General features: G+C 40.1%; 1 protein-coding gene across 4 annotated transcripts in view; it reads right to left on the bottom strand.

Annotated features, from left to right (window-relative positions):
• Positions 1-16,621, bottom strand: part of mon2 (MON2 homolog, regulator of endosome-to-Golgi trafficking) — a 33,644-nt gene extending 17,023 nt beyond the window's left edge. For all 4 annotated transcript variants that reach the window (XM_040026237.1, XM_040026239.1, XM_040026238.1 and 1 more), the window contains exons 1-13: positions 16,105-16,621; positions 8,278-8,341; positions 7,101-7,228; positions 4,520-4,651; positions 4,304-4,433; positions 4,016-4,113; positions 3,566-3,691; positions 2,910-3,104; positions 2,426-2,550; positions 2,026-2,165; positions 1,743-1,896; positions 1,195-1,385; positions 770-851 (exon numbers count right to left, since the gene is read on the bottom strand). In XM_040026237.1, coding sequence (XP_039882171.1) covers positions 770-851; positions 1,195-1,385; positions 1,743-1,896; positions 2,026-2,165; positions 2,426-2,550; positions 2,910-3,104; positions 3,566-3,691; positions 4,016-4,113; positions 4,304-4,433; positions 4,520-4,651; positions 7,101-7,228; positions 8,278-8,341; positions 16,105-16,212 — 1,673 coding nt within the window. In that variant the 5' untranslated portion in view covers positions 16,213-16,621. The remainder of the gene's footprint in view (positions 1-769; positions 852-1,194; positions 1,386-1,742; positions 1,897-2,025; positions 2,166-2,425; positions 2,551-2,909; positions 3,105-3,565; positions 3,692-4,015; positions 4,114-4,303; positions 4,434-4,519; positions 4,652-7,100; positions 7,229-8,277; positions 8,342-16,104) is intronic.
• Between the last annotated feature and the right edge of the window lie 3,548 nt (positions 16,622-20,169).

Raw genomic sequence — 20,169 nt, 5'->3', positions numbered from 1 at the left:
AAACAGCAGCACCAAAACATCTGATCACCATTAAACCCTTAACTGGGAAAAAGTGAGCGGGAGTCCTGCATCGAACCACCTGATCAACAAACTGAAGAAAAGCAAACTCTGTAGCTGCTCCATCCACCGCTGTTGGTTTTACACCGTGAAAGATTCGCACAGGTTGTATTAAAATATGAACAGTTAACTTAGTCTGACACCAGATACCAGACTGGTTAAATTATACAGCTCGATGAAGGCTGAGGGCGCCGTCCTATTTAACATGGGAGCGATACCTGCAGCTAACAGAGAAGCTGTCTAAAGGGGAACATGACTGCATTAGAGACTATAATATGGTCACGCCATATTAATTTCAAGGCTTCTGTATCGTTTTCCATTTTGTAAGTGAAATCATCTGAAATATTGTTTTAATTAAATTGCATGACTATTTAAAAATATAAAAACACAAGCCAATAAAAAAAAAAAAAATAGGCCATTAAACTCTAAGCCACTGACCTGAGGGTTGTTATGTTGGACACAGAGCTATTATTAATATTAATAACTACAACATGATAATGTCTGTTTCAGCAGCACAAAAACTCACCTCCTAGTTCTATTGAACAAACACTTGAACGGGAAATTAAATGTGTATTCATCTGTTAAGCATACATCGTGCGTTTAAAGTAATCTTTAATGTGGTGCAATTTACAAAGGACTAAAGCTGTAAAACGTTCCTGTCTGAATCACTGCTGTAAATATATAACATGTCTGCTGACTCCAGAATCCGTACCTGGCATCCAGCAGCAGAGACAGTGCAGCCAGGAGACCGCACCAGCAGGCGTTGACCATCTCCTCCCACACCAGGTGAGCCCCTGAGACAAACAAAACATTACGGGGTTTATTCCTAAATGGTATCACATCAGTCTGGACAGTCTCATGTTGGGGAAAAAGAAAAGAAATTGATCATCTCTAATTTTTTTCCACTTCTTATTTGAAATTATAAAGAGGTTCGGTTATAATTGTGGTCACTAGAGTTTGTACAAGTGCTACCACCCAGAATCATGACAGGCTAGACCATTATACACACCCCTCCTGCTTCCCCATCTCCATATGTCTGCTTTCATATATTTTCAACTGATTAATATCCTTCTTGTCAGGGTGTATCATGAGAATAAAACGCTCCAAAGAACATTTTTTCCTTCTGTACATTCTCACCAGGTTGCGGCTTCCACTCCTGGTCAGGGTGAGCTTCTCTAAATTCAGCAGCTGCCTCCTCCTCCGCGGCCAGTTCTCTTTCAATCATGGTGGTGATGCCCCTCACCAGGTCGAGCAGAGCACTGAAGGCCACTGACATGGCATAGCCCTCTGGGATGGATGGGGGCTCAACCTTGTCCAGCATCTCTAAGCTGGGAGAGAGATGGAGAAAGAGAAATGAGGTGAAGTACATGAACTGAAAAGTTTCTGTCTGGAAATTTGACATATAAGTGCTGCCTCCTTTTCCAAGACCATTAACATGTTAGGCAGCCATTTCTTTTCAGCAAATAACTTTTGATCTGCTGTATCATTAACGTCAGAAACAACATCTTGGGGGAAAAAATACATTTAAAAAATGACAAGTTTGTCTATATTTATGCCACTTTGCAGCACAAAGCTAGTCGGTCCTGGAACTGTTTACTTTCTACATCTGTGACTGGAATTACATCCTTATAAACACACAATAAATAAAGGGGAGATTATTCAGTATGTACAAAAGAAATTCTTACTAGGTGGCCTTGGCGCTTCCCTGGACACTAACAGTCATAAGGGGGATCCAGGTACCACGGTATTCAAATGCAGCCTGGGTAGTCAGGGTGCCGCTGACCCCTCCTGTGCCTGGACCGCCTTGTGCTGTGCCTTGAGCACCTGAACCTGACCCTCCTACAACGAAAGCCGGAGAGGAATGAGGTAAGGGGGTGTAAGTGCAGTAAATCTGAATTTCAGGCCCATTTGAACACATCTCCTTGACATCAATAGAAATTCTAAATAAGGACAACTCAGTCAACTTACCAGCTGGCGTGCCGACAGCAGCCACGTTTCCCGCATTGGGAACGATGAAGAGGGACTGGATGAAGGATCCCAGAGCATTGACAATGTCTCTGAACACTTTAGTGGAGTGCTGCTTCATGTCATAAGACTGGCAGAACGAACTGAAACAGAAGAGCAGAGTGAGATCACAGCAGTGTGGGGTTGTATTAGAAAGAAAAAAAAAGGACACTTCAGACTTTGCCAAGTTTCATTAGGCCAAACTGCACTCTGAGAAACAGTTAAACAACCTTAGTCACAAAAGGGTTTAATGAATGTAATTGTGCAGAATCAGCTATATTTTTTTTAACTAAAGTAGGAAAAAAAACATAAGTTTCCAGACCCTGTAACTAAAAATCTGTGTTGTTTTTTTAAAGCTGCTTACCGTAACAAATGAGGCTGCACACACAGTCTGTGGACTGATTCCACAGCCACTGCTCTGAGCCACTGAGGCTTCTCCCCATCCAGAAATTTCACCAACAGAGACAAGAAGATCTCACACTCAGTCACCTGCAAACCAAGCACACACATATCAGACTGAAAGTGATGCAAAACCTCTGAATACCTTCTGGCTTTGTGGAAGTGGAACGGCTTTTTGATCAATTTGAGCAAAAAGAAAAAAAAATTCCATCTCAAAAATTGAATAAATGCCACTAAATAAAAACAGCTGGAATGCTGAGTTACTCGATTGTAGTTAAGCTCATTAAAGTGCTTGGAGGAGAACTAAGACAAAACTACTTCGTGGGTAAGCCAATGCTAATCTGACTGGATCAATTAAGTGCATCAGCTCTGTGCTTAAGAAAATCCCTTAGACATAAAAACAACCATCAGACAACTGTTTTGACCACCCAACCATCGCAACAGATTACCAGTAAGCTGTAGAAGTGCTTGATGAGGACGGAGACCACACGCAGCAACCTCATGCAGATGGGGAAGTAAGGTTTCTCCACAGGAGCTGGTGAAGCAGCGCTGCTGCTGCCCTGCCGGAACTTGATGTTAGGGGAGAAGAGCTTGATGACGAGAGGACAAACTCTTTCTTTTAGCAGGAAACTGAACTCCTGATGCTGGGTAGGAAACAAAGGGAGACCAAAACATCCTGTGAATTAATTTATTTTATTGTAGAATGTTTCATTAAGAATTTTATTGAAAGGACAAGATGGATCTAAACCTTTTAAAATAAAAAAAGTTGGAACCTAACAATGAGCAGACTTTTCTCTTTTTTGCAACTTCTGGTCTGACACCTTGTTTTTGGTCTAGATCAGGGGTGGGCAATCTCAGTCCACGAGGGCCGGTGTCCCTGCAGGTTTTAGATCTCACCTTGGGTCAACACACCTGAAGCACATGATTAGTTCGTTACCAGGCCTCTGGAGAACTTCAGGACATGTTGAGGAGCTAATTTAGCCATTTAAATCAGCTGTGTTGGTTCAAGGACATCTAAAACCTGCAGGGACACCTGCCCTCGTGGACTGAGATTGCCCACCCCTGGGCTAGATGTTCACAAACTCGATCTTTTTTCTCTCTTTACCTGCAGGAATACACCGGGGAAATCATTAAGAACAGACTCCAGCAGCTCAAGGCCAAACGTCCGTGTCATCTCTGTCATCCCCACCAGCCAGTAGGGGGCGTCAGCATTCACCAGCTGGCACAAGTCCTGCAGGAAGGTGAACAACAGCCTTCAAAACAATGCAGTGTTGTCCTACCCACATCACAGTGGCTGAAACAGGGCTTTGACTGAGCTCTGCGTGAAGAACAATCATCATCACATGAAAGTGTAATGTGGGTGAAAGACTTCAAGACAACCGAATCCCTCTTTAAAAAAATTACTTCATTTCAGAGATGAAAAGAAATATTTCTGAATTAGTTTTACTGGACCTCAATTTGAGATTATAAGAAAGATCTCAAAATCAGCATCTAACCAACTCTGACAAGAGGGCAGGACGGCTTATAGAAGGCTACCGCCCCCTGGTGGACATACCTGAAACAGCATGTATGCATCCTTTGCACTGGGTCTCAAAGTGCTAACAGACCGGCGGTTGGTGTTTCCCTGGACAGGAGGGGGCTGCTCCACAATGCCTTGAGGTTAAATACAAAATACATTACACAGTAAATTAGCTTTCAATTAAAAGGCATTTTTATCTATGTTCTATTTAAATAGCTTAAGGTGTAAAGATGTACTTTTCAGTTTTTCACACCATCTGTAATATTAAGCATCTCAGAATTTTACTGTATCATCTTCCTACTTTCAGAACCAATGAACTCTAACCTTTAAAGCGCTCGTCCTCGGCCACCATCCTCTCAAACACCACGGTGACAACTTGTCTAACGGTGGCAGCTGCTGTGTTGTTGGTGATGTTGTCCTTGGTGAAGTGCAGACGAAAACACAGCACAATAGCCTGGGCACAGGGAAAAAACAAACTACTGCTACTATACTGTTCATCCATATAATACATGCAAACAGTGTGTGTGTCTATGCTTTTACCTTGGATAGCACTTCATCATGTACAACCGTGTTGGTGGTCAACAGGACGAGGACTGTCTGTAAAAGTTTCAGCTCTTCCAAACCATTTTCCATCAGCTGCCACAACATGTTGATGATGTTCCCTGCTGCTGCCTGTTTCACACACACAAACACACACACAAAACTTAAGTACATAGCCACACTCTGAATTTAGGAGGCATTATCAGAGTTCCTAGCTGATATCAGGCCTTTGGCTTGCCCAAGGTAACAGCCATAAATAATAGACATGCACAAAAACACACTCTTGTGGGAGCAGATGGTTGTGCCTGCTTGGGGTTACAACATCACCCAGTTCAATAACACCAGATCTCACTGTCAGTTTCTGCTGATAGTAAGTGACACCGCACGTCCTTTCTCAGGGTCAAGCTATCCAAAATAAATCTACATGCATCCCCCTAACAGCTGCTTTTATGTGTAACTGGCTCAATTCACAAGATAACAAAAAACTCAATTTTCAAATATGAACACGTCTTATGCTCTGCCACAGCCCTGCCTGAAGGCACTGCTTTAGAGTCGTCTACTCTCCTCAATGCAATATCTCAGCAATGCCTCAAGGAACTTCTGCAAATTTGGCACAAATGTCCAGGTGGATTCAAGAATGAAATGATGTGAATTTATTGCTGAGATCACCGTGAATAGACAAGACATGCTTGGGGAGATAGATGGGAACTAAATCTCAGCTGGTTTGGAGAGGCCTGTACTTCTTCACCATCCTGTCTTTCTCCTATGTCCCGCCTACTTGGTGTGGTTCACCTGTCCTCTGCTCCTGCCTGCTTTTGTTAGAGACCACCGTTTTAGGGGAGCTACTCCTGCATCGTTTTGTTGTTTTGGGCACGGAGGTTCAAGAAGTTTAGGATTTCTTTTTCTTTCTTTTTATGAAACGAAACAGCACAGGTTAGAAGCTGCTTTCTGTTTTACCGGATTGACCTGCATCAACCCGCTCTCCACGCTGTGCTGTTTTTGTGTGCAAACTTTTTTGTATTTGTAAAATAAAATACTAAACGCTTAAACTCTCAGTCTGTTTAACTAACATTACTACCCATCTACTACTGGTGAGTGGGGGAAATAACAATGAATCTGAATGATTAAAAATGTATTATTCCTTTTAATTCACAGTTAAAATTCGCAGCTATTTTCAAGGATACAGCTTTAAGAAACAGCCATTTTTCCTTTGGTCAGCAACAAGGGTTTAAATTTAGTTAACTTTCTTCTTGGATGTCCTGGGATTCAGAACATTTCAGTGTTTGAGGTAAACTACTGCGTGGAAAGAGAGAGACCGAGCGTGAGAGCGAGATCTGTGTGACAAAAATAGTTGATCAGAATTAGCGCTAAGTAACCCGGCGTGACCAGTTCTGACAAAGAATTTTCTCAGGGAATGCCGAGCGCATCTTTTCTCCCACCAAAGAAAAAAAAAAAAAAGAAAACAAAAACAGACAGAGCTTTGAAATCTATTTTAGTGTAATCCAACAAATGATGATTAAAATGAAGAAAGCCTGCTTTGCAGTGTGCTAACACCTCTGGGGTAACATCTTGGAAACCGCTCACATCTCAGGTCTGCCAAAAGCTGCGTTGTTTAAAAGGTCGAAAACCCCTACACCCATTTCACAGGCTACCATTAAACGACGATTTCAATTTGGAAGTTATTGTAGCGTCCCCTTTCCTGAGATCGGTATCTTATTCCACTCAGTTTTTCTGAGTTGTTTAACTGCCACTGCGCATAAAGATGATGTTAAACTGTTCAAGTAATCGATTTTCTAGGTCAACGGGTTTCACGAAAATGAGCAGTGGAAGTGGTAAAGGTGGTCTGCGCCTTTGAGATGTAACCACCAGTGACAGGAACGAGGTCAAATTAAATTTACACTGCTTGATTGGGTATTGATGTGTTGCAGTGCTTGCAGTATTGACCCAATTGGATATCAATCAAACCTTAATTTGTCCATGCTTACACACTGAAGGTGAGCATGAAACATTGAGGTTTAAAACAGTCTTCATTTACTTCCAGGTAATCAAACAAAAAACAACAGAAGGCTACAACCCGAAAGATTCAAATAATGCTAAAAAAGAAAAAACAGCATCTACTTTCCGTTGTTTTTAATGAGTCGTTCGATCACAAACTCGAAAAATGTGTTTTTCATGGCTGTGTTCTCTATAAAAGAGTTTTCTTCGCTTGGGAACAACCTTCCAACAAGGACGCACGCACCGACTCGCCACTCTTTGAAATAACAATCACACTGTATTTGTGAAGCTCAATGTCACACAGCGAATCAGCAAAGGCCTCTTACTGAGTGCACCTGCCAAAAGCAACTCACCAATGAGTGCATTAGTCTAACAGCCTGATGATTATTATTGCATTTATTGTGATGTGTGTAAATTAACATGTATCAATCAAACTGTCCTCAATTCGGCACTGCTTGTTACCACACTGTGGTTTTATTTGGCCTTCTACACACTAGATTCCCTTCTTGTGTACACATCTGCAGATCATACATATGAAAATATAAATATCCCATTTTCAAATAAAAGGCTAGCTTATAGCCCTCACCTCAGATACGACCTCATGGGACATGAGTCTCTGGATGGCAGCCAAACACAGCTGTGTGATCTTTGGCTCTTTGGTGCCACAGCCCATCAGGAAAGGCTGCACAACCTCTGAGCTGTTCTCCTTTAGGGCTGCAGGAAAAAGGGACACAAAAAAATCCTGTAAGAGATTTTTTTTTTTTTAAAGATGTCATCATGCAATTTACTTCTAATAAAATGCCTTAAAGTAAAAAATAAATATACATGTGTTTGCTTTTGTTTTGCTTCTGATTTCATGAAGTCTGGTACTGCAGAACGAAAACTTTAGAGAGTAAATGAAAAGAATACATGGAGGTATCAATTTACAATAACAATTATTCTCAAGTGTGAATCATGCAACACTACTCTAGCTCAACAATAATAATAATAATTAAAATAAGGTACCCATTTTGCACTGAGGTTTTTATCATCTCATTTTAAACAGCACTTAAAAGTGAAAAGTGCATTATTTCCTTTTCCAGTAAACTGAATTTAGGTTCACCAGTTATTTACACCTGCACAACAGGTTTCCCAGTTAATCACCATAAAGTTGATGCGTCAAGTAGACTTAAAGTTGAAACAGTGAACAGTGAGCTGCTGTACAGTTCACAGCTACAGAGGGGCAGCAGGTTGTGGACAGTCATCAGTGGAACTCAGGAAATGTCAACTATGTGTCAACTCTGCAAATGCTACCAAAAAGCTGGACTTGTTTACAGAGACGGCGCTAGAACCAATTTTCTATACGAGTGCTGAGAGACCAGCCCCGTTTGAAAATACTTCAATAATTCAGAGCAACGAGCTAGAAAGAGCCAGAAAAAGACTGCAAACAAAGCTCAGAGAGGAGGGTTAATAAAAGACTCATTTATCATATAACTTAATAAACACAATGACTTTTTTGTTTGGTTTTTTTGGGGTGGAGTCAAAGGCCGTTTGTACATGACTTGCCTTTGGCTGAATGCATGCATTATGAAAGGAAAATATATGAAAGCCCAGTGACTATTTCAGTCTGTCACTTGTATGCAGGATGCAGTTGTGTGTGAACAGAAAATCATGAATACTGCCGTCTCCCTGAACATTTGAATATAAGCTTGTTGCAGTTTAAAGCACTAGCTCTGCACACATAGCCAATTGAAGAACAACTAAGTACTTCTATTATCACTCACCTGCTAATATGTCTGTGTTCCTGGCTGCTATCGTCTTAATCTTCACTATACCAGACTCTGCAGCCTAGAGAGGAAAGAGGACAGACATTTAGGTAACTGTTTGATGTGACATCAAATTGAAAGGTGCTGACAGTGCAGCATACATGCACCGCTGGTGGTAGACATGGCTACTTGTAATGGTGGGTGTAGCGGAAAATAGGAAGGCCCAGTTGTAGAAAAACATCTTCATTTTATGAGGAACACCCAGTGAGGTATTCCTCTAAGCTTGAGATGTTCAGAACAGCTGTAAGGAGCACTGTCAAGAATGGGGAAGGGTAAAAGGAGGAGGATGGCAAGTGGGGACGGAGAGGCCGCTCTTATCTTTCTTCAACAACTGCATGCCACGGCAAGCCTCTCAAGATGTTTTCTTTCCCATCTTTGTTTCCCATCAATACTCCACTCCTCATTCCTACATGGTTTCAATTTTAACTGTAATTTCACTTCTTGCCCCAGTTGTTCCACATACAAAAACACCTGTTTAGACATGTTTTAAAAAAAAAAAACTGTTTAAAACTTATTATGAGCATGTCAAAGGCCGTCTCAAAGGCCAGTACTGCCATCTGTCTTGTAATTCTCCTCATGAAAACAACATAATGCTTTAACCTTTGTGGCTACAGAAGTACACACACTGCCTTTTTAAAAGGCTGGTATAATTTTGGCTAAAGAAAGACATTTTTAAAAAAGGCACACCTCTTTGGATTAGGCACCACTGACGGGATAAATACTGTAACAACATGATTACAATACATCAACATGTCACAAAAGTCGAGCCACTTTGGAGGATCGCAATTCATAAATTACTAAACGGCTGGTAACAACCCCTGGTTAATGGCTAAGCTTTTTCAGAAAATCTTTTACCATACAGCTCCCTAAAAGCTAATCTCTATAAAAAAAAAAAAAAAAAAAAAAAAAAAAAAAAAAAAAAAGCTTCTCTCCCTCTTCTCCTTTTGTTCCAGAAACCGAACCATAGCGGCTTGCAGGAAAATGAGGGGAGCGCAGAGAGCTTTTTTTAGTCTGAAATAATTGCAACCTTCCTGTTGCTACTTTTGATATTTCCATCAGCACAGACGAGTGAAAAATCCAGCATCAGAACAGCAAATTCTGGCTTTGCATAAGCTGTGACAGAAAGAGTTTCAGACTGCAACAATTAGTTACGACACAATTATACAGCATATCAAACATGAGCCTTTGCTGTTAACTGCAGGCCAGGATGTGTTGTGCCATCTTCACAACTGTGAACCCCTTATAACTATACAATATACACTGTTTAACTGCTCGTTAACATAAATACGTAATCAACCAATCACATGGCTGCAACATGATGCATTTAAGCATGTAGACATGATCAAGACCTGCTGAAGTTCAAAGTGAGTATCGGAATGGAAAAGAAATGTGATTTAAGTAACTGTGAACATAGATGTCGGTGCGAGACAGGCAGGTTTGAGGATTTGCAAAAAAACGATGATCTACAGGCATTTTCTGCACAACCATCTCTAGAGTTTACAGAGAATAGCGTCAGTTCTTTGGGTGAAAACGCCTCAGTGATGTCAGAGGTCAGAGGAACATGGCTACACTGCTTTGAGCTAACTGGAAGATAACCACTTGTTACAACCAAGGTGTTTTTCAGGAGAGCATCTCTAAATGCAAACACATTGAACCTTAAAGCAGATGGGCTTCAGCAGCAGAAGACCGCACCAGGTTCCACCAGGTTTAATACACTGCAACCTATTAAGTATTCATGAATGTTTCCATCCCTTTATGGCCTCAGTTGAACCATTTTCTGATGACTCCTTCCAACAGGATAACGCACCATGTCACAAATCTCAAATTATCTCAAACTGGTTTCCTGACAGCAAGTTCAGCGCATCTAGATGACCTCCAGTCACCAGATCTCAATCCAATAGGGCACCTTTGAGATGTGGTGGAACGGGACACTGGTATAATGGAAATCCAGCTGAACAATTTGCAGCAACTGTGTGATGCTGTCATGTCAATATGGACCAAAAAATCTCTGATGAATGTTTCCAGCACCTCGTTGAATTTGCATCATGAAGATTAAAGCAGTTCTGAGGGGAAACGTGGGTCCAACCTGTTACTAGCAAGATGTAATAAATGAAGTGGCCAGTGAGTGTATTTGCAACCTGTGCAACAACAATTATCTATTCAACTCAAAAGAGTGCACTAGAAATATTGCAGCATGCAGACAAAGTCATGGGAAATATGTGCGCACTTTGTTAAGTCAAAGTTTTTGACGTTGTGATGAGAGAATGGATTGTACTTTTTAAAAGGCCTGCCTTTGCCGAAGTAGCCATATCTGTTAATAACCACAGTGACTACTCTATAAAAATGAAAGGAGAACTAAAGGCATATATGAACTGACAATCTGTGTGTCAGTTGAACAGAGACAAGCAAGTTCTCTAATTAGAAACAGATTGTGTGTCCTTTATTCCGCCTCCAACTGAACCCTCCCATATGAAAAAAATGCCAGTGAGTTTCCACAAAACCATTAAAACTTTTCACAATAAAAATATTTTCACATTAGCCTACTAATTGTTGGAGTCTGTGGTTGACAGGAAGTTGCAACATTTCTCCCCAGCAGACAAACTGATCTTTCTCTCTGCTTCCTCATAGAAAATGCTGTTTAAGCTTTCTAGCGTAAAAAGTATCCCCTCCACTTGTCTCTGGAAAACTGTCAGCATTAAAAAGCCTCCACACTGTTGAGGATAATACCACTGGCCTGATGATGCCATTGCAACAGAGAGAGACACCAGAAACTGTCTATGTTAATACATGAGTTCTTTTATTGGTGTATCTGAAAGTCTATTCAAAGGTAACTGCAGTGTTACTCTAGTAAAATTTACCAGTTAAAAACCTTTTCCTCTTATCTATGTCATAAAGTCAACTGTTCTGGTATCACTGAACAGATACATTATCAGTCACATTAAGCAGCACGCTGCAGAGAATCCCTGGCTGAGAATTAATTCTTTGAGTTTGTATCTACTCTCAAAGACACTTGGTATGTGTTCACTTTAACAGCTTTCAAAGCAGATTATTTAGGCCATCACTAAACAAAATTCTGAATGTGCTCAACACAAGGAAAAAGTCAAAAGGTTACTGCTTTTCAGAATAGACATCATTTATCTGCTAATCTGATACCAACCACCAGTATTTTATTATTTGACCATTATCAGTATCATGTGCAAAACACTGTGTAAACATGACCACATGTGGGATTCGAGGACATTACATAAAGAATGAGATGCTAAGTTTGAAATCTCAGGACTTGACTGGGAGTACACAAACAGAAAAACTAAAAAAGTCATTTAGTACTTCTTACTCTTCTTACAACTAGTCCATGCATTCATTTTTAGTAGGCTTGATTACTGTAACAGCATCTTTACAGGTCTACCTAAAAAAATCAGTCAGACAACTACAGCTCATTCAGAACTCTGCTGCTCGAGACCTCACTAAGACCAAAAAAGTGGACCACATCAGTCCAGCTCTGAGGTCTTTACACTGGCTGCCTGTCCGTCAGATAGACTTTAAAGTTCTGATGAGGGTCTATAAAGCTCTGAATGGTTTAGGACCAAAATACATCAGTGACCTCCTGACCCAGTATGAACCTTCCAGATCCATCAGGTCATCTGGATCCGGTTTTTTATCAGTTCCCAGAGTCAGAACCAGAAACGGAGAAGCTGCATTCAGCTTTTATGCTCCTTATATCTGGAACAAACTCCCAGAAAGCCTCAGATCAGCTGAAACACTCAGTTTATTTAAATCCAGGTTGAAGACTCACCTATTCTCAGCTGCATTTGAGTAAAACACCAAATCCACACTTTTAAGCTTAAATTTCAAAACTTACATTTTAACTACTGGTCTTATCTACTGTTCTGATTTTATGTACTGTTTTTTAAATCAATTTTAAATCATGCTTTTTATTTGTTTTTGTTTTTTAATGTCTCTGTAAAGCACTTTGAATCACCTTGTTGTTGAATTGTGCTATATAAATAAACTTGAGGAGTGGCCGAAGTCAAACTGACCCTGATCTTCAAACCAGCTTGTGTCGTCTAAAAACAACATTAGCGAAACTCACAGATTTACTTCCTTAAACATGTTGTACTGTGAGACTCTAAACTGAGTAACTTTCTGAAAGGCCTTTTTCAATGTAACCGTGAGAGTTGTGTCTGTATAGTATATAGAGTAGGGTGATATGTCCAAAAATATCTATCACGATATACATTTGAAAATTTTCAAGGCTGGCTGGAAATAATTAGTTGACACTCTTGTAGGATTGCTCTCTTACAAAATAATGAACATTCTCTAATTTTTAATAGTAATTTTATTTTAATAGAGAGAGAGAGGGAGAAAATATCAACCAAAAACCTACAAAACATGACTTAGTATTTGGAGAAACTCTAGTTGGCAAGCACAGTGGGAAGACATTTCTTGTAGTTGGTCACCAGGTTTGAAACATCTCAGGAGGGAATTTAGCCCACTCCTCTTTACAGAAACTCTAAATCCTTTAGGTTTCTTGGCTGTCACTTGGCGACTGAAGCTTCAGCTCACTCCACAGATTTTCCATAGGAATGAGGTCTGGAGACTTGCTATGGTCACTTCATGACCTTAATTTGCTTCTTCTTTGTTGCCTTGGTAATATGTTTCGGGTAACTGTCATGCAGAAAGACTCATCCAAGACCCATCTTCAGTTTTCTAGTTAAGGGAAAGGAAGCTGTTGATATATGGCCCAAACCATTAGCCCTTTAGTTTGGTGAAGTCCTGTACCATGCAGCAAGCTCTTGCCTCAGACAGAGGGTGACTGATGGTCATTTCCAAATAACCACATTGACAGTTTTCACCTTCTCACCAAGCTTCTTGCTGGTGGCTGTGTGCAGCATTTTTTGGCACCTGTTTGGTGTCACACATGGTGGTGGAAAGGCTGGATTGGAAGAAACTGATTTTGTGGACAGGTATGCTTTAGACACATAATGAGTTGAGGTCAGAAGTATCTGTAATCTAATGAATCAATCAATGGGTTAGGGGTAGGCTTAGGCCAGATTCTTTCTGAATTGTAGCAGATCAATTTTGTTTCCCACCCAATGACATGCAAATTAATTTGTAACTTTTATACAATGCATTTTGTCAGAATCTTTGGTTGATATAATGTTTCTCTCCATTAAAATTATATACCATAAAAAATACAGACTGTTCATTTGTTTGGAAGTGACCACAAAAATTCAAGTGATCAAATACTTATTTCCATTTCATTCATTATTTAATTGATAATGTATATAATAATTTGGTTGTAGAATAAAAGGCTATTCTATTCTATTACATTACATGTGTCATGCTGTTTTTGTAAGACAGGCTATGAGTGATTGAGGGAGAAGAAAAAAGAAAAAAAAAAAAACCCCAATGTGATTCGTTCTCTTGCATGTAGTGTCACTGTAGGAGATGGACTGAGAAACAGGAGAGGAAACGGAATGAAGACAGTCTGGGAAAAAGCACATTTTGTTCTTCAGTAGTAAAGCTGCAAGGATTTGAGATTTTAGTTTTACAATTAAACTACAGACATAAGTCCCTTAGAAGTCCCTAGAACAGTTCTCTAAAACGTAGACGCTAAGGACGAAGGGAAAAAAAAATGGCCACATTAGCACGATGAAAAAGCTGCACAAATCAATTCAAAGAGCAACCACAGTACCCTGATTGTTTCTCGCATGACAACATCGCCGCAAATTTAACCATGACAGTTTCGATTGGAAAACGTTGTTTCAATCACAACACCATCGATCAGAGCGGGCGGTAACTCAGGTTGTGAGGAACATCAAAAGGGATCTCTTCAATACTCTGATCCCTTGGGGAAAAAAGCCTGATAAGGATTGGAAAACCTCACTGATGATAAATCAATATTTGAAGCAACTTCATAAGACCCCTTAGGCAAGGGCCAGAAATCAGTTCAACACGTAAGATCAGTCGCGTGCCATGTCTTTTGATGTCCATACCACTCATTTTGAAACATCAACCACTGAAGTCAATGGACTAAATCTGTAGTGAGCGAAACACAAAGGAAATGGAAGCACTTGCTGAGCTATTTCCCCTTTTTTTCTCCATGGGAATGTTGCTTCTATCCAAGGTGAACCCTGAGGGGAAACAAACTAAGCTGCCATGGCGTGATATGAATTGCTCTGCTGAGCTGGCTGACGAGTGCTGCTGTGGTCACAAAAGCCTCACATAAAGACGTCAGCCTCGACTACCAGCGGTTGTTCCAATATGAATACTGATGAGTTACAAGTGTTGCCGACATTGTTGTCTATGCCCCCGCATATGCCTGCTGTACAGTTAAACTTGACATTTTATCATGCTACTACTGCTTACATTTCTAAGTGAAATGTTCAAGTGTACTTCTTTTGTACACGGCCTTGTATTGTTTGTGCTCCAGTCATTGAGTAATCAGAAATGTCACCAACAAAACAGTGCCACGCAACAAAGCCAGTGTGAAGGCCTTAATAATACAGTAAGTCATTCAAACAACAATATGTGTGTGAAATCACTTGGCTGTGTCAGTACAAGCAAGCCTGTTGAAACCAACTCTCAGTGTCAGACTGCAGAGAGGACAGGTCAACAGAGGCAGAGTATCACCAAAGCCCCTAAAAACAAAGACTTTTTACTTTAAAAAATAAAGATAAATTGGAATAAAGGTTTTAAGGGCCTGTTCGCTTATATCATGAGAATCACTCCCTGTCAAATGATATCTGTGGCATCCATGCTCATATCACATCTGGTTTTAAAAATGACTGCGTTTCCCATGTATCTTTGATTTCTGCAGCCAGACACCTGCATGGACTCTGAGTCTGAGTTAATACAGTTTTGTATTTCCTGACTACTTTTTATTATATTGTTAATTTTCCTTTTTCATTCAGTTAAGTTTGAGTGAGCTTCCATAGCAGGTTGACTGGTTTCACTTTAGTTTTTATTAATTTCAGTGTTGGTTTTAGATTTTAAAAAAAATCTGTAGAGATATTAAAATATAAACAGAACCTTTTGAATGCTGACTCAGTCTTGTAGACATCAAAAGCCTCAAAAAACATGATCATAAAAGCCTCATCAGGCAGTTTGTGATAGCAAATTTTAACAAATTAACAGATAACAAAACTAAGTATATTTCATCTATAATACATTTTATTTTAGTTTGTTTTTCCCATTCAAATCGCTTCTAGTTCTAGAAGGTCTAGTTTTTATTTTTAGTTTAGCTAACTAAAATGTTTTCTCACATTTAGTTTTACTTAACTATAATAACTTTGATGTGAGCTCCAAGGTGGGTGACAGTGGCCCAACCACTCTTGCCCAAAGATGCTAGCATCAAATAAAATAATACAAAAAAAGTACATTTACATTGCTTGACTTGAATAGTTAGTTCACCCCATCCCCAAAATACACGTTTTCTCACTTTTACTTGCCTTTTCATAGCCACTGAAAATTTAACTTCAGTTACGCCTTTGACATAAGTTACATCTAACAAAGATACTTAAAGTGTAGCTACGTAAACAAGTTTAGCTCGGTGTTTTTGTGAATCTGCTTCTGTTTAAACGCATTACACCAAACATATAAAGCGTAGGGAGGGAACTTATGAGAAGTACAGTATGGGAACAACTCAAAGGCCCCACGGTTGCTGTAACAGAACGAGCTCATACATTTTTTAATGTAAAACCTAATAAAAACATAAAACGAGCTTCACAAACGGATGCAAACTGCTAAAAATCGGGGCTCGGTGAAGCTAACTAGCAGGCTAACCTCTTTGACAGGGGGGAATTTCTTCTTGCACTCCATGGAGAGAGACCGCAGATCCGTCTGCATGTTCTCTAGTAATTTCTTCACCGCCTCGGGACTGCTGGTCGACATCTTTGACGGCGCCTTTCGATAGAAAACCTCAGAAATACTTTAAACGTTGAAAGGAATGTGGGAGCGCGGTCGCCCCCCCACCACCCATCCACCGTGGGGGGATATAATCCGTCACTACTTTATTCGCCTCCCTCGGAAAAGGAAATAAAAACGCTGCGGTCCATTGATACGGGATCCCACTTCTGTGCTTCGAGCGCCCGTGCGCAGGTGAGCAGCGATGACACCGGCATACGTCCGACCTCCTCACAGCCAGCTGACATTAGCTTCAAGGAGTCGCATCGTTACCCTAAATTTCTGCTTCTTACGGCTGCTTACTAGTCGAAGATATCTGCTAAATTGAGCAGTCTGCCATCAGCGGCCGTGTCAGCTCCACTTTCTTTCCCACAATGCTTCGCTGGACACTGACACGTCACTCGGACTTCCGTAAACAGTGGCGTATGCAGGTGACTGCAGCGACCCCTGCAGGAAGAGATCGGCACAAACAGATAGCCACGAAGCACACAGTAGTCTGATCTGGCCCACGGTATCAGCGCTTCTGCTCGGTTACCTGTCCACATACACCACCTATTGGCCCGGAAAGAGGCTGCAGGAGGCTGTCTAGAAATGTCTTTGCAGTGCTTACAAAAACAAGAAAAAAAAAAACCGATTATTGACAATATCAACAATTTTATTATTTTAAGAAATACGTTTAACTGACTAATTAAGGTTCAATTTAACTGAATATAACCTAAAACGTTTAACTTGATTGTGCATTAATTCAGCAATTAAATAGACAAGCATTTGTGAGTAGTTTGTCTTGACATCAATGTAGTCACTGCATTTACTTAAATAAAGAAGCTATCGGTTCATGAATGGCACTTTTTAAACATAAATGTGCCTCCCAGTTAATTGTTATCACAAGATATAATGCATGGAAATGAATTGTGAGCATTACTCACCGTCTCTATTGTTTGTGAGATAAATAAAAAGAAAAATAAAGAAAAATATATCTACAGTCTACAGTCACCCAGAACTGCTTGTAAGTTTCCACTTAAAGCTGCACCAAGTTTCTGATTTTCTTTTCATCCAGGTTCAGATTTTTTTTTTTCCAAAATAAATATGTAAATTTTGGTCTTTGTTCTGCATCTCACATGGATCCCTTCACCGGCTGCTTTCAGTGCTGCCTTGCTAAGGAATGCAATTTTGTCTTTGGGGAGGTGGAGTGCAAAGTTTCACACCTTAGACTCATTTAACTGCCAAGAAAAGAGTGGAAAAACAACCCCAATATTATCAGAAGCACAGTAACAACCCTTTTACAATTGGAGTGGAATTATTACTTTCGAACATATTGGTTCTGTTAAACCAATCATTAACCAGATTAATTCAGTGTTTTCTGTATCAAAACAGCTATAGAACACATTTACCTGGTGTTACACCAAGTAATTGACACCAAATAGCTTGGTGCTGCACTCCAGCCTGTACCTCACCTTTTCCAGTAACTCACACTTCTGACACTAAATGTCAAATTGTGACATTTTACTTCAGGACCACATGCCGAATCCTGTCAAAACACTAGAAGAGAATACCCCAAGCAATTCACTAATATTTCTGAGGATTTTCACCACTTTGAAGAAACGACAGAGGAAGTTTTTGTGTTAGTCATACCATCTCCTCAGGGTCACTGCCTATAAATACTTTCTTGTACAAGAGATTCTGATGTTTTGTTTTTGAATTTGTTAAATGCCTGTCATTCTTTATACTGATGTAAGACAATGTCTTCTACTTTGAAGAGCCAAGGGCTAAAACTAAATTCATAAACCTCTACATTTTTATATGTGTACTATAAGACAGAAAATGATAAGAAACTAAAACCGGGAGTGCATATTCATCTGCCTGGAATACCTGGTATGATGGCTGATACTGACTAACACTCCGGCGTTGTACATATATGCATCAATTTCTCATGCTGATGATGTGTAGCGGCATATGACATCTACAGTCATGGTAAAGAGAAAGTGCGCCCTTTTTCACTTCTAAGGTTCACATACCAGGAGATTTAAAAATAAAATATCATCCGACCTCTCCAGCCTTAAAATTAGCTAAATACCACCTGACATGAACAAAACATGATATATCACATGGTGTCATTATTTATTGATGAAAAACTAAGCCAAAAATGCAGAAACACAGTCTACATGAAAATTTAAGCACACCTTAATGGCTTTCAGAGGAATTAAGAGGTCATGTCAATCAAAGGCATTTGATTATGTGATCATCCGAGCATTCAGGTGTGTGCTACCATAATTCCACAGAGGGAAAACATCAAAAATTATCCCAGGCAACCAACTGTCGGTGCCCACCAGTCTGAGAAGGGTTATGAGGCCACTTCCAAATAGTCCATCATTCTATAGTGAGAAAGATTATTCACAAGTAGTAAATATAAAACAATAAAAAGATCATGACAATACAATCTACAAAAAAATACTGAACAAACAAATGAAGAGGGTGTGCTGAGAAGGTGGAAGGAGTACACTGAGGGGATGATTAATGAAGAAAATGAGGGGGAGGATAGAGGACTGTTTGTGAATCAGGAAGTGAAGAGGCTCAGTAAGGTAGGAGAGGGCAACTATGAGGTAGGGCAAAGAGTGCAAAGGTAGTGCGTCCAGATGACAAACTTGTAGAAGTATGAATATGTCCTGAAGAGAGGGCAGTGGAGTTTTGACTAGATAGTTTAACACAGTGATGAAGAGTGAGCGGATGTCTGGGGAAAGGATAAGCAATTTTCAAAAAGAAGGGTGATGTGCAGTGCTGAGATAAAGCTGATGAGTCCCACCATTATGATATGGGAAAGAATTGTTAAATCTGGGTTTAGAAGAAGGGCGACGATCAGTTAGGAGCACAAGTATATGAGGGTGGCACTGCATGAGAGGAGTGAGACATTGGTGAGGTGTGTGGTAGGAGTGATAGATGGGTTCATGGTTTAGTGAAGGAAGGCGAGCTAAATGACTTCCAAAGCAACACACAGTGCACAAGAGAGGTGAAGAAGAGAGTGCAGGCAAGGTGGAGTGGGCATAGACAGGTGTCAGGGGTGATGTTTAGAAACAGAAGTAGTGTCATATGTGTCATATGTAAATAATAGTAATACAGAAATACAGTTTATACTGAGACTCACTTCACACAGCAGTCATAGAGACATTCTGATATGACAAATAGCATAAAGTTATAAAAATGTAATAAGGCAAAAATAAATAAAACGAGTAAATAAGGGCAGGGATAGCTCAGTAGGTAGAGTGGTGGCCCCATGACTGGAAGGTCGGGGTTTCGAATCCACTGAACGGCTACCCTGAGGCACACCTGAGCAAGGTACCGTCCCCACACTCTGTTCCCCAGGCGCCCAATGGCTGCCCACTGAGTGAATGGGCTAAATGCAGAGAGGAATTTCCCCACAGGGATCAACAAAGTATACATTATTATTATTATTATTATTATAAAAATGTCCAAGAAATTCACAGAGAAAGTACAAGTAATAAATGTGCAAACAGTGAAATGAGTCAGAGACCTGAGGCTTTTTGTTTATTCTTGTGCAAGTTTGCAAAGAGATCTGTACTGATTAGTGTGATAGCAGACAATAATAAATACAACATAATAATACAGTTGCATTCTATAGCTGTGATGAGGTAAGAGAGGGACTGTGTAAATTGTTTTATTCAGGAGTCTAATGGCCTGTGGGCGGAAGCTGTTTAAGTCTTTTAGGCCTCGATGTCAGACTCCTGTAGCGCTTGCCCGAGGGCAGAGGTGTGAACAGGTGATGTTGTGGGTGTTTACTGACCTTCATGATGTTTTTTAAGTACGATTAAGTACACTTTAAATTGTCAAAACATAAAATACAGCATTTATTTTTTACCTACAGCGTAGACGTCCTGGTTGGGTTGTGTGATTTGAATGTAAAATTCTACATAAATGTTCATAACTGGAAAT

The sequence above is a fragment of the Simochromis diagramma genome, unplaced genomic scaffold (assembly GCF_900408965.1).
Source record: "Simochromis diagramma unplaced genomic scaffold, fSimDia1.1 OVJJ01000293.1, whole genome shotgun sequence".
Taxonomy (NCBI): Eukaryota; Metazoa; Chordata; class Actinopteri; order Cichliformes; family Cichlidae; genus Simochromis; species Simochromis diagramma.
This window is presented reverse-complemented; position numbering and strand designations above follow the sequence as displayed.